General features: G+C 39.4%; 2 protein-coding genes across 2 annotated transcripts in view; one reads left to right on the top strand and one right to left on the bottom strand.

Annotated features, from left to right (window-relative positions):
* The window catches only part of LOC138058309 (centromere protein K-like), a 22,049-nt gene extending 10,140 nt beyond the window's left edge, over window positions 1-11,909 (top strand). The window contains exons 5-12 of the mRNA XM_068904247.1: window positions 690-768; window positions 1,542-1,588; window positions 3,176-3,258; window positions 4,556-4,654; window positions 6,104-6,173; window positions 7,407-7,466; window positions 8,099-8,164; window positions 10,891-11,909. Of these exons, the coding sequence (XP_068760348.1) occupies window positions 690-768; window positions 1,542-1,588; window positions 3,176-3,258; window positions 4,556-4,654; window positions 6,104-6,173; window positions 7,407-7,466; window positions 8,099-8,164; window positions 10,891-11,049 (663 nt within the window). The 3' untranslated portion in view covers window positions 11,050-11,909. The remainder of the gene's footprint in view (window positions 1-689; window positions 769-1,541; window positions 1,589-3,175; window positions 3,259-4,555; window positions 4,655-6,103; window positions 6,174-7,406; window positions 7,467-8,098; window positions 8,165-10,890) is intronic.
* Window positions 11,910-12,867: 958 nt separating this feature from the next.
* LOC138058285 (DNA repair protein complementing XP-C cells homolog) overlaps window positions 12,868-15,000 on the bottom strand; it is a 48,918-nt gene continuing 46,785 nt past the window's right edge. Inside the window, exon 27 of the mRNA XM_068904201.1 lies at window positions 12,868-14,270. Coding sequence (XP_068760302.1) covers window positions 14,137-14,270 — 134 coding nt within the window. The 3' untranslated portion in view covers window positions 12,868-14,136. The remainder of the gene's footprint in view (window positions 14,271-15,000) is intronic.

The following is a 15,000-nucleotide window of genomic DNA, read 5'->3' as shown; positions in this document are numbered from 1 at the left end:
TCAAGGTTCTCGCGCCACTTTTTCAACCAATCAGAAGTGAAACCAAAACCAATCGTGGCTCGCGCATGCACATTTTCCCGCGCTTTATGTCGGCTACGTGTAATTACTTCGAGGTTTGGTTGGTTTACCGGAAAGTCTCCATCCTTTCTGACTGGCTAAAGTAATCGCTTTGGTTTTGGTTTTACGACACTCAATTGAAAATCGCTCTATTTAAAGCTGCATATAGTGTTTAGTCCTAATGTTAGTGTTAGTGAAGGTTTGGGTTGTATCAGCCGTGGTGAAACATTGACCTGCAACCCCAGCTAACCTGCTACCTGCAACCTGCAGGCCACATTTTCCAGTTTGACAAGTTATCCACATGTACCTATGGCACTATCTTTATTAGCATGTCTTTGCATTTTCAAATAGTATACAGTATTACTTATGCATTTTCAAAAAGTATACAGTATTACCAGAAACCGATAAGGGTTGAAACGTGTAACGGTCCCTTGTGTGCTGTCAAACAAGCTTCCGAATATTCAATTTGCTAAGTACCATATTTGGAACAACAACAGCGAGGGGTTTCCAAATATGGTACTTAGCACTGAAACATTCAACCAATCAGTTCGCACTGAATATTCGGAAGCTGGGAACGCGCGTTAAATGTTTCAACCCTTATGGGTTTCTGGTATTACTTATGGCATTCGTAGGTACATGAAAGAATATTACGGGCAAAAGAAAAGAAACTTCAGGCGGAAATCATAGCACTGGAAAACCAAGGACTTCAGGGTGAGGTTTTTTTTCCAAGATTGAAAATCAACTAAATGGAGTTGGCTGGATTTGATTTAATTTTACCAAATTTCAATGCTTTTGTTGTCACTCACGAAATACCAGTTTGTTTTCGGAAATGTAAGAAAGGATATGACGTGATTTTTATGATCATCACTATAAAGCGCTAGCATACCACTGACTTTCACGCATATTTGCTTCAATTTTACACTCAGATCTCAGATTAAAACCTCTCGGGAAACATCGAGTACTGAATTGAGTACTGAAATTTGAGTCAAGGGTGACCATAAGAGGCATTGAAAAGTGTTGTGATTTCACCGCTAGGAGGAGTCTCTTTTATTTTTGCGTTCGCTGTTCTGACGAGTACGGGAAAGTCCACGACCTTGGACGTTACGGTTCGAAACGCATGCCCCATGATATGTTTGCTGACTGTGACTTGAGCCCGCTGTGTCTGGCGCATTCCTTTACAGTAACTCCGTTGTTAAGTGAGCCCGTACAACATTTGAAGTATCACGTGAGGTTTCGGTCGCTGAGTAACCCCCGCGCATACTCAACATAGTGAGTTTCGACGCGTGGCGGAAGTCTCTTTTCACGCACTCGTCAGCCCCGCGAACGCGAAATAAAGGATACTTCTGGTAGCAGGGAATATGATCTAAAGACGAGCCCAAAGCCAGCCTTCCGACATCACTCTTTTCTATTGGACCTTGCTAGAAAAAAGGCGGTTGTGCTTTCTTTGCCATTTTGTCTTATTTTTTTCTTTTACTTTCATTTAGTAACGTCAACCAATCCTGAGTACACAGAGGCTCGTCTTAAAAGCCAGGTAAACAACCCCAACAAATTAACAGTAAAACGGTAATGATACATGTAGCTATCTTTTTTTTTCTTTTTTAAGTTAATGATTTTCTGAATCCAGAAAACGGATTTGGGCAAATTTGGTGGTTTGCACTTGTTGACCTCTTTTTGAAAAAGTCTTTAAGGAGTATAATTGCAAATGCATCCTTGAGAAAATTAGGTTTCCTTTACAATATGAAAAGTATGTGTTCTTGCCATCAAAGTTTTGCACTTAGAGGCGAAGTGAAATTTGAAATTTGAGCACTTTTCAAATGACTGTCGAAAGTAATTACTCGATTGCGATTGCTACGCTCAGTGATTGGCTTAAAAACTCGCGCCAGTTTTTCAACCAATGAGAAGAGAAACGAAAACCAATTGCCACTTGCACACGCCAATTTTCCCGCGCTTTGAGCAGGTTACATGTAATTGCTTCTAATTTTGATTGGCTCTTCGCACTGTCTGCACCTCGTGTAATTGGTTGGATTAATTGCTCTGGTTTATGTTTTACGACAGTCAATCGAAAACCGCTCTAATGCCAGTTTATCATTAATCATAAGTGCTTACACGGAAGAAGCAGGTAGGTTAGACCCATCATTGTTGTTGAATGAGAAAAACCTTAGTATCCGTAAAAAACCGAAGCAACTCCCGCCTGGGGCAAGTCCACACGCAAATTATTTGGAAGGTTTTGAAGAGCGAAGCACATAAAAATAGACACCAGTGGTATTCAATGATGTGGAAATAAGTGTCGTATAGTTTAACCGAAAATCCCACAAAACCGGTCACTGAATTCGGCCCACTTCAAAGAGAGGCGGGGATAGCTTGCTCGCGGTCCAGTATCTGAACCTAGGTCACAATGGTAGAAGGGACGAACTTTCGTCGCGGTGCTACCTGTGTGTGGATCAAGATATGACGTGAATTTCTAAAGTAGGGAAACATTTGCACTAAGGCCATTGTTGAGAAAAGAAACTGAAGTTAGAAATTATCATCATCACCTTCATGAGCAGCAGCAGCAGCAGCGACAACGTCATCATCATCATCATCACTATTATCAACGTCATAATCTGCATCATTAACGTCATTATCAACGTCATCATCATCATCAGCAGGAGCCTCTATCTCCACTAATTCCTTGAGTCACCCCTTTCCCGAGTAAATTTATTTTTAGGAACAGGTTTTTCCCTCGAAAAATATCATATTTCCCTTGACACTGAGCTGGCTTTGTTTTGGTTGGCTTTTACAACAGTGGGCGTGCTGAATCTTCCAAGGGAGGCGTTCTATAAATCTACTCGGGAAAGGGTTGACTCCAAGGCCAAGTATAACAGAAAGAGGCTTCTGTCTTCAGAATTATCAACGTCTCCATCATCATCTACTTCATCATCAATGTCATCACCATTATCAACAGTATTATCATCGTCAACATCATCTGCATCCTCATATTCATCGTAAAATGCCAGGAGGATTTGAAAGGCTCTCAAAATCTTGTTGGGTGTCTCTTCCTTTTGAATTAAATCGATATAGCTATGGTTTTACTTTAGATGTACGTTCTCTCTTTTATCCTGGCCTTCTCTCAAACTAGTTGCTTACGAGTATAAACCAGTTGGAAGAAACTTTGAAAATAGTCAAAGGCCAGCGGAAGGAAGTCGAAGAGGATCTAAAAAGGTGACATGTTGCTCTTTGTAATTCAACCGTTATGAGAATATGATGAGTAAAAGGGAAGTCTTGGTGACGTTTTGCGCCTGTACATTTGGCCCGAAATAAGTGATGTCGAAGTTTGTGAGAAGGGTGAAGGAACTTTTCCACATAAACGCTTATAACTTGTTCATTCTTTTTTATCAAGTTTGTGGGATTTGGTGTTACAAGAAGTTGAGTTGTGAAGCCGTGGGAAAAGCAGTGGTAGTCAGGGGTGTATTCAATTGTCCTTATTCCAGAATAAAGTTTTTTTTCTCTAAAAATTACCCCTTGGATAATTTTGAGATTATCAGAATACAAGAGAGGTTTACACCATAATTTCCTGGCAAAATTTTATTTCTTTCCAAAAAAGTCTAGAGGTTATTCTTTCTATTGTTATTTAAGAATAGGGTAAATCGAAAGCATCCTATTAACAAAGTGACAGGTTTTCGCATTGGACAGCCTTTAAGGTTGGGGGAGGGCGCATTTGACTGCCAAATTGGAAGGGAGGGGTGATCTCATTTTCAGGTCGGATCGGGTTGCCTGTTGGCTTTGCTTGCGAGACGTTGTCAGTATTGGTAATCACATGTTTTCGAGTACAAATTGGAATATGTAAATGAGCATGAGTAAATTTCTCCAATTGAAAGACCAACAAACGGATGAGTGCAATTTGTACACTGAAAGAATTTAGAAGTGCCAATTAATTCAAAAATTTCGCAGTAAAATCTTCTTATTAATAATATACATGAAAATTTTCGATATAGCTATCTTAATTATCCAGAAACGTTAACAACGCACGCGTATCACTTATCAAATATCACTTATCCAAATTTTGCGCGCAATCCCGGGCTCGCATTTGATTGGCTACCTGTGAGTTTCTGTGATCATTGACCAGTCAGAAAGCCCTGGTGTGTTTCCTCTTTTTGCACTGAATTACTTCAGTCTCCTCTGCATTGTGATACCTGAAAACTCGTTTTCTCCTGTCCACTCAGGGAAGAGAATGTTTCCATGTCTATTATTTAGATTGTTGTTTACTCCGACACTTGCTTCTGTTGTTATTTTTGTTTACTTTGCGAACGCTAGTGTTCACTCGACTTCTGATACAAATATCCCCAATTCCATGGATCCACTTGACAGATAGCTACCCACCACCTATAACCATCTTATCGTGTATTACGTTTACTAGTTTAATGTGATTTTATCTTTGTTAAATGCCACGAAATCGTTATGTAGTTTGTTTCTGCAACGAACTGTATTTCGTCCGTCTTTGTTGTGTTTTTTGGTTCAGGGAAGAAGAGATTCTGAAGCAACACCAACATATTGGCAACTCTCTTACGATGAAAATTGCGAGCTTAGAACAAGCCAAAGAGTCTTTTGATCATACCAGGTAGTACTTCAGCTGAAAATCCTGAAGAGGAAAACATTATTTAATCATTAAGGCATCTAGTGTACATTTCCTCCATCACAATGCAAAAAAATATACATACGTAAAGATTTAGGAAATAAATGCTAATGCGAATAGTGACTGAATGTAGTTATAATAAGCATAATAGTAATCATAACAACTGTACAATGATAATAATAGAGATAAGTTAATTCCCTTTTTCCATTTCGAGGCGTCACGCTTCTTCGTGGGGTGCAATCAATGGATTTGACCTTCTTCCATGGACCAGGGAAGAGGAGATTCTGAAACAGCACCAAGATATTGGCGACTCTCTTACGATGAAAATTGCAAGCTTTGAACAAGCCAAAGACTCTTTTGACGCTGCGAGATAGTACAAATTTCAAAGACTCATCAACCCCCTTTTCCAATTGTAACCAATGCGCTTTATTTTATTTTCCTTATATATATATATATATATACATACATATACATATATATGTTTTTTTTTTGGGGGGGGGGGGGGGTATGGGGGAGGGTTAGGTAGGGGGGGGGATTAGAGGCTGACCCGTGTCAAACTTTTCAAACCGCCAGGAGCTTGCCTTTCCCATACAAGCCCTATGAGTCAGTCTTTGCGCGTATCTTTCTATTTTTAGAACGCCACGAGTTCTTCGGCTCTGCGCGCACTGTTTAGAATGGCCAATGAGGATAAAGTTCTTGTCAAACGAAGAAAAAAATATTGTGCAAATTATTTTAAACGAGAGTCTCGTCCTGAAGGGTTAGTTCTAAAAATCGAAAGATACGCGCAAAGTTTGACTTAAGGATATACTGCATAGAGAGCCTCCTACTCATGGGCTCTTGTATCAAACCCATTCTCCCGCATGAGCCTCGATGGCATGCTCGTTCCAGTCAAACCGCGCGTACTACTATTTCCTTCTGGGGATATAAGCGCCCCGTTTTCGTAGTGCTTAAATTCTAGTCACTGTCATCTATAGCCAGATGATCTGGTGACGTAATTCGGAGGACTGGGGAGAAAAATTTTAACGCCGTATCCCGCAACTGCGTGCGGCCTTCTTTTCGAATTCAACATGGCAGAGGCGAGGTTAGAGCTCGTCGGGTCTACTTGAATGTTCATTTAGTAACGGGAATTGTGGTAGACACGAAGTGATCTGTTGAGTTTTGGCGATGGAAATACTGCAGGGAGTTGGGAAACAACACCTAAGGCCGGGCGCAGTTGTGGTATACGGCGTTCAAAATTTTTCTTCCCAGTCGTCCAAATTACATTACCAGATCACCTGGAGATTTCTGTAAATATATATATTTTTAAAATCGACTTTCTAGCAGCTTGGTTAGTTTTTCTGTTGAATATCGGTATTAAGACGGAAGCCTGCCGAGCGATGCGCGTTTAATGTTGTAAGAGATAATTAACGAAATTTAGTCGTGTTTTTCAGGCAGACCCAAAATCTTGGAAAACCGTGAGAAGAAAGCCGCCAATGCTTATCTTTCACAGACTATGAAGAAACTGGTTTGTATTATCATCTTTGCATCATTTAAGTAAAGGAAATCGTGATGTTTTGAAAGTTTTCAAATTGCACTCACCTACTCATGAACATATCACACGTTCCCATAAATCACAAAATGCACGAGCAAGTTGTTATTTTTTTTTGTTTATTACATAATCAACAAATTTACTATATTGCTGTGTTTCCATTGTAACTTCCGCATTGCCCTCTATCAACTGCATTGCACAATACAACCTATTCTTGCATTCGTCATTGACCAATTAGAAAGCACTTAAGAAACGCGACATTCTGTTAAGGTTATAATAGCATTTATTTATTTCAGTTCATTAGAGCCACTTTCCTATGACCTTGAAAAAAGTGTTCACAGTTTGGTTCACGGACCAATGTTTCGCAAGATTAAAACAAAACTAGTACTTCTCCTTATTTCCACCAAGGAAACTCCAAATATGGGAAGTAAACAGTTCGATTGCCCAATCACATTACTGCATTTCAAATGACGTCAACTTGGCAAAATGCCGATCGCTTTCATGGAAAGACGACGTTTGCATGCGCGTTCGCTAAGCCAATAAAAATTGGCGCTCATTCCCCGTATTCCCGCCAAGGAAACTCCATATATGAGAAGTAAACAGTTCGATTGCCCAATCACATAATTACTGCATTTCAAATGGCGTCAACGCGAAATGCCGGTCGCTTTCCAGAAAGTTCCATGGAAAGATGACGTTGTTTGCATCCGCGTTCGCTAAACCAATGAAAATTGGCGCTCATTTGTTTTTGTTCGATAAGCCAATTAAATGTTTTGCATTTTTGTTTCGGTTCTGTTTTTCACGTTTATTTTTCAAGGTCATATAAAAGTCGCTCTATTATTATTATTATTTAGTTCGCTGATTCTACCTTTTTTCTATTTGTGCATATTACTTCGTTTCTCAGTGGCCTAGAACATTTTCATGGATGTTGGCGTTTTAGGAGTTCTAGTATATTATGTATACAAGAAACTTGTTCATGGACAACATTAAACGGCCAGCAATTTCTTCACTAAACTTGGCTTGATCTAAAGACTGGCATCAATTGATTTTCTGTTACTAATTTCTAACTCTTTCTGAAGTCCGTTTCCTACAATAATGAACATTACAGGAAGCAGAAATTAGAAATAAGCAACGGAAAATCACTTGATTCCAGTTCAACAAGAAGTCGCCATTTACTCTCTCAAAAGCTTATTTATTTTCCTTTTTTCGTAGGGTTCATTTATTTCCTCAAATTTTCCTCTTCCATCTCCAGACGATTTTCAAGGAAGAAAGGTAAAGACTGAGAAATAGACTCTCTTTGTACCGATACCACTCTTATCCTTTGTTCGACGTAAGTTATAGGGAATCCCTTGGAGCAAATGGATACATTTTGTAAATTCGTTTTGGGGTGAAAATCGTCAATTTTAGAAATCTTTGTTCGACTCTGAAAGCCGTAAATGAACTCGAATAAATTAATCTAAATACATTTAGTTTTCTGAAGGGAAAAATGTACCTTTTTTAATATCAATTACAGGGGATCCCCACGAGTTTGTGGGTCCCTGATAGTTTTCATGGGACACCCCGAAGGCTTAGGCAGTTGCGTTACTTGTGAGGAGCAACTCTTCAAATAATGGGAGTATTGTTGTCATAGTTCGTTTTGCATTGTTGCGAAAATGCTCTACACTCTGTATTCACATTGGGCGGTCTCGCTTGCTTCCTAAACTGGTCTATCATGGCACCAGTTCATCAGTTGCTGGCGACAATCGGTGTAGACAATGCGCATGTCTGGTAATTGTTGCTCTACGAACCTCGGTATTAACCGAAAGTTGTTCCAAAAGTGCTCTTTTTGGGAAAATCAACAAAAAAGGGGGTGTTTAAGTGGTTTACCCAAATAGAACACGAGCATTGTGTTTTGTTTTAACTAGAATCAAGCAATGGGCGTGAAAGTGGATCCAAATGTCACATACGTGTCGCTGCAACAACTAACCGAGGTAAACATCGCTTCCACTCTCTTTTCTTTTGTCGTTAATAACATGTACCCATGCACGTCCTGGAGTCCATATTTAGGAAAAAGAAAGAAATCACGGACATTTGTTTTAAGTGGACTCGTGTATGAAAGGGACGGGCATTCTCGTCGTCTAGCTTTGGGTGTTCTGTGCAAAACGCCATCATATGTAGCCGTGAAGGTCTCGTTTAAGGTTGCACGCGAAGAAATATAAAAATAGTTCTTTAATATATTTTAAAATATGGTCTCTTTTAGGGGTAAAAAAATCCTGGGCAACGCAGACTGTTTGACTTTAGGGAGTTTTACTTAAAATTCCCGACAAGCATCCCTGTTCCTTCATACACAAAGCTCCCCCCCCCCCCCCCTCCGGTATTACGGGAGTTTATTTCGACTTTCTAAATGAATAGATAACCACTGATCAGGGGAGGGAATACATCGTTATGACAGCGTGTCATGTGAGATGAAACTGCTCAGGGGCGATTTAAATGTGGTGTTGCATAGCTTAAATGGACCAATCGGAACTCGACGAAGGGGATACGTAAAGCGCTGAGCGGGATGAAAGTTTCTTGCTTCTGATCGACAAAGACGTTGTATGTAATTATCACAGTGGCTCATGGCATTGGTTCGGAAGTTCATAGCCCCAAAGAAACATATATCATGAATGGTAAATTGACCCTTAAAGGGCTACTAACTTTAACTAAACAGTAACTGGTCGAAGTTTTAAGCCTTGATTTCAAAAAAGACACCTGTTTTTTTAAACTGGAATTTTCCTGTTTAATGGTCCGCCATTACTAACTTTAAAATCTTGAGAGAGCTGGATCGAGGAGAAAATGACGTCAAAGACTCAATAGTTTAAGAATACAATGCGTGTGTACGCGGCTAAATTAATATGCAGAACGGAGTTTCGAGCTTTCAGACTTTGCATACATAATAAGCTACGAAGTGAAGCTATGATCTTCGCAGTTATGAGCGCAATTTTTGCAATTGCGTAGAGAAGCCTGAAAATTTCAGGACTTCAACGGGGTTTGAACCTGCTCTAACCAACTGAGCTATGAAGCCACTGACGTTGGGAGCTGGTCATTTGTGGGGAATGAATCAATGATGAAATGGTATATGAAATGAATCATACATGAACTGCGGATATGAAATTAAGTGAAGCTATGATCTTCGCAGAAGGCTAGGCTTCTCTACGCAATTTCAAAAATTGCGCTCATAATAAGCTACGTTTACACTCTGAAATTTCAAGCAAGTGTGTAAATGACGTCACTTTCCCTAGATCCAACCCTCTGAGGTCCAGTCGGTCAGTTTGGGACGTGAGTAATGGGGACCGTGAAATGCAAAGCGTACATTCAAAGTAAATAGCCTCTGAATAAAAATCAAAGCATAAAATTTTGCCAGTCAAGTGTTGAGCGTCACACTTTCAAAATCTCAAGAAAAAAAAGAAGTGATTTTTTTTTTATCATAGTAGCACTTTAAGGCCTATTACTCTGAAACCGCTCGTACCAGTTTATCTTTATTTTTCGCCCACATTGTACAACTTGAATGAGATGAAATAATTGCGAAAGACTTACGATAGTGCGATGTTATATTTTGAGGTGACGATTGTGTCGACGGCGATGTGAGCGAAAACGTCACCTTAGAATATGACTTTGCCCCATCGCAAGTCTCTTTCCCGATTATTCACGTTGAACAGTGTGGGCGACGTGTCCTGAAGGAAAATTGGGTACGAGAGGTTTCAAAGTGAAAATAGAGAATGAGAGTTTCAAATTCGCGCTCTCACGTTATCGTCAAAACTTCAAATTTGATGATTTCGCATCGTTGTTAAGGACGGTGCCTACTATTGTTATTACGCATACGTTCTGCGCATCTCGAGATATTCGGGTTTCCTATAGGAGATGCTTACTAATACAGGGGTATTAATTTTTGCGCGGTTTAAAACTATTCGGAGAAAGTAGATCTTAGTAAGTACTCTGAGTATCCAGAAAGAAATTTGGGGGTAACCATGCATTTTTGAAAGATATAATTAAGCTTCAATTTGAGAAAGAACGAGATACATTGGTTTGTATTTTTAGGCTTTCTACAAATATTATTCATGAATTATCTTTGCAAAATGTGTGGTTACCCCAGTTTTCTTTTTCGATTTCAATAACACTTGTTAAGATCTACGTTTCCTGCATAATCATAAACCGGGGCAAAAATACCTTTGAGTTAGTAGGCACCGTCCTTAAGGCCAAGTAATACGGGCAACATTTTTCGTGCGACTTGTCGGGCAACACGATTGCGTTGCAAGTTGAGCCGCTTTGTTGCGCGTATTACCTCATTCTTCGGAACAAATTTTTGATGCGAAAAGCAGAGCATCGCAAGATTACATGCTAAAATTCTTGCAGGACGATTGTTTCCTTTGTTAACCAATGATATTGCTTTGTGGCGTTTCGCTTCCTCCTTAATCCCGATTAACTTAACGTGTTCAAAGCGCTCGCGCATGTTGCTTGGGCTTCAGAGTGTAAATTGGGATGAAATTGCACATTTTTCGTCTAATCAGATTTGAGTAAACGTTTTGAATACATTTAAAAGGGTTAAAAGATTTGTGTTAGAAAGTGGGGAACGGACAGAGCAGCAAATTCCTTTCGATCCTCAAACACTCGTCCCCATCTGTCTTTATTCTTATTTTAATCATGCAATCCATACTCATTGATTTTCTAATCTTAACAGGATCTGATGAACATGCTGTATATCAAGCCCCATGATCCATATATACGAATTGAGCATATCCATTGGCCACCTTATATTGAACTGTTGTTAAGGTGGGGCATAGCACAGAGACACCCTCAAGACTGTAACCTCATCAGACTTGTTGCTTTCAACAGATAGGAATACCATTCAGGCCTCCTCTTCAAAGCGAGTCCCGTTCCCATGTCTGGGAGAGGGGTCAAAATCTTGAATCAGTCAACAGTGAACGAGATATGGCGCAAGCACAGCCAATTCCAAAGATACGTACTCACGACTAGATATCGAAGCCTGGGAGTTATATGATCAAGGACGTGAGCCATTGGTGAAGGCCTACAATTTCTGCGCTAAATCCTCGAGTTAAAATTCCGCTTGGACTGTTGAAAGCTGGATTTTTGTGCAGGGACGCTGCCTCCCGCGAGCTGGCACTGTAGCCGTCCTTTTTGCGGCTCGAGATCCCAATTGCTTGCATTCGGCAAAGATCTTGGACAATCGTCCGTTTTTTTAATAATGCGTCAGGTAGCTTCAAAGGTGCAACCTGTTTTGCGTACACACCGGAGATGAAGTAGATCTTAAAATGTGGTGCCAACTTGAAAGGGTTGATAATTCTATCACTGATTGTTACAAGGTAGAAGAGTATTTTAAAAGGCATCAGATGTGGAAAAGGTTATTACAGTTTAAGAATTTATGAACCATTAAGCTAAAGGGGCACGTATCAGTCCATTTTTCCGCATTCAAGATATCTGCGGGAAATTTCTAATTCACGTACTGATGGACCTTCCTTTTCTGAAAAGATACAACTTCCATGAAAAAATACATTTGTATTTTATTTCCAGTTTAAAATAACATCCCTTCTCCATACATGTATAATTATGGTAGTGTGTCTTTAATAATTAATCAAAATATATTTATGGTAATATTAAACACTTAATGACTGGTCCCGAAGGAAACAGTTAATTTTGTTTCCCGAAAATCTCAATGTTTCATCGAGGCGCAGCCGAGGGAAACATGAGATTCGAGGGAAAAAAAATAACTTTTTCCCGAGGGACCAGTCATTAAGTGATTTGTTATATAGCACAAAAAGAAAAACGAGCAATGGCAATAACAACGGCGGTCGTCGGTCAACATTCGCGGGTAACAGTGCACTGTTACCCTCTGACGTCATAGATTTTACAATGTTGCCCGCTCAGAGACTTGGCGGGAAACAGTTTTATTGTTAGATGTCATGTGACCTCGAAGTAACCAATGAAAGCGCGCGCTGTTGGGGAAAAAATTCGGCTATATAACAAATGGTAATATAATTATGGTAGTGTCACTAGTGTCACTTTGTATCTCATGGTTATATTAAGTATTTGTTAACTCAACAAAACGTATTCGTCCTTTTTGGCTGCAGCACAGCCTAACCAAGCCAATTTTATGGTTTCACCTACAATTATTGTTCATAAATAATATTCTCCCGTTTTTTCACCAGCATAAAAGCTACCTGACAAACAATGTCATTTGTCCAATGATAGAAAATAATCATTGGACGCATGACGTTACGTCACGCAAGCTTATATCAGCTGTGAAGTTTTGAAACAGTCCGAAACGCAGAAACTAAAAAGCACCCTATGTGAGGCTCCCGAAATATTTTGAATGGATCTTACGAAAAAGGGCAAACCGCCACGACCTTTTTATTTGTTTGTTTGTTCGTTAATGACAGTGTTTCTCTTCTTTTATTTATTCTAATAACTGTAGCACAGTACAGTCACAAAGTGTTATGGCCCCAGTTTTGGGCGGTCTTTTGCTGAGATCTCAGTGTTTATAACTTTTATTAATCCTCAGTAGACCTAATCGGCTAACTAAATGTTGACCCAATTCACATCTCCCAGGATTAAGAATCTTTGTGTGTTGTATTTGCATAGTAATGAAGCATTCATATTTAAATGATATGGAAATACCTGGAACAAAACGTTTCATTCCCAAAGGGTTTGAATTGGGTACAACATTGAGTTAGCCGATTTGGTCTATTGCTGTAGCATGTGCAGCACTTGTGTTCCGTAACAATAATCTTAAGACTTAAAACTTGTTATCACTTTTTTTAATATTACTTAAAAGGAAAAAAGTTCTGCCTACGTCACGTAGGCGGTCGTAAAAAGCGTTTATTTGGGTTTGGTATTAAAAACCTCTCTGGAACACCGTTCACAATACAGATGCTATGAAAAAATGATAATTTTGAAAACTTACGATTTTGATTACATCATGATGATGAGATGCACGATCTACACGAGAAAGGAAAACCCGAGAACTCCGATTTTTTCCGAGTATCCCCGAGTCACCATCCTTCGGAAAAAATAAATTTCATCTTTACATTAACCGGGATAACCATTCACCATCTCCTTAACTAATCACGTGTCCACGGAAAAGCTGACGCTAGACGTCACAAATTGTCCCACATTTTACAGCGGTTAATTAGTCACACGCGGCTCTCAACGACATTTTTTTCACATTTCGAAAGCAACTTTTTGGTGGACGTCAATCAAATCTTTCCATGACAATAGTCATGTTCTCTTGGCAGCGTTATGGAAACATTTGATTGACGTGCACTCACATTTTACTTTCGAAATGTGAAAAAATGTCGTCGAGGAGCGCGTTCAACTGATAACCGCTGTAAACTGACATCAATGCGCTTTTCATAATTCTGCGGAATCTCATCTTCAAGGACCAACGAACAAAGTGCGTTTTGGCTTCCATCAATCAAACGAAATCAATTGATGCATGACAACCAACCAATCAGTATCACTATCTCTGGTTCCCACGGTGCGTTCGTACATTCGATCTCGACGCCGATGGAAAGCGATGGAATATGCGCCAATCTTTTTACTGAGGAACCTCTAAAAAGATATCATAATGGTATTGGAACTGTGAACTAAACGAAAACTCCAATTTACTTTCCTCTGGAGAAGTCGATCTTCCCGGCCATGTTCGGAAATTTGATTGATGGAAGCCAAAACGCACTTTGGCCCTTTGCGCATGAAGGTGAGATTCCGCAGCATTATGACAATCGCAGAAACACTGACACCAACCAAAACCTAATAACCTTAACTTCGATGTTTAGAGTTAAAAGGGCAAACTTCGTGTTGTCTTCCATGAACTGGACACATCGTTTTCCTTCAATCCTTCCGGTCGCAATAGAAATTCACGACGAGGCAATTCCGCAGGTAGGAGGAAAAATCTGAATTCCTCAAAAGTCTACATTTTCTCAAATGGAAGTGTGAGTCCACACGAGCATGACTTGGTCCATTCTCCAGTCACGGAATCTTGCTTGTGGCCGCTTTTAGGGAACACGTGACAGTGCCCATCACTTGCAACACTGGTTTTCCCCGCTAAAAAGACATTTTTAGTTGAAAATATCACAGCACGTAATTTAATAATAATAAAAAAAATAATAAAAATAATAATAATAATTTTATAATGTATAGCGCGCAAATTAAACTATGGATATGATCAAATTTACGTGGGAACCTGATAAAAAGGAGCACGTTTGTTATCACAAAAATTTGATGCTTTTCTGGTTTGGAAAATTTTGAATGTAGCTTAAACAGTTACAATTCAGAGACGCAACGTTTCGACGCTACTGACTGGTGTTTTCATCAGTGGTGATCCAAAGTCATCACAAAAGCCATTTCATCTGCTCAGCAATTTGCTAAGAAAGGAATGAGTGCGTCCAATAACCCCTTGACTCCCAAGAATGATTGATATAAATTTTCTCCTCACAAACTCAATACATTGTCAAGCAGACTGGTGATAAGAATAAAGAAATTTATCACCTGGGATTTTTTGTCTTGATATAACATTAAAGTCTCATAACTGACAAAAAAAAGTAATATATGGCATTCAGTAAGGAGAAGAAAAATTCAGATCTTGCAAAGTGAAGGGGTTAATTAACAATTATTCCATAAACGCGCACGTTAGATATGATAACTAGCCAACAAGCGCGGACGGAATAATTGATTTATGAAATTCCTTAAACTCCAAAAGTTTAGAAAGTACGAAATACGAGCGAAAAAAGCGAGCAAATCCGAGCGAAATCGAAAAAATTTGATGAGAACTGAT

This window comes from Montipora capricornis, chromosome 7 (assembly GCF_036669925.1).
Source record: "Montipora capricornis isolate CH-2021 chromosome 7, ASM3666992v2, whole genome shotgun sequence".
In the NCBI taxonomy this organism is placed as follows: domain Eukaryota; kingdom Metazoa; phylum Cnidaria; class Anthozoa; order Scleractinia; family Acroporidae; genus Montipora; species Montipora capricornis.
This window is presented reverse-complemented; position numbering and strand designations above follow the sequence as displayed.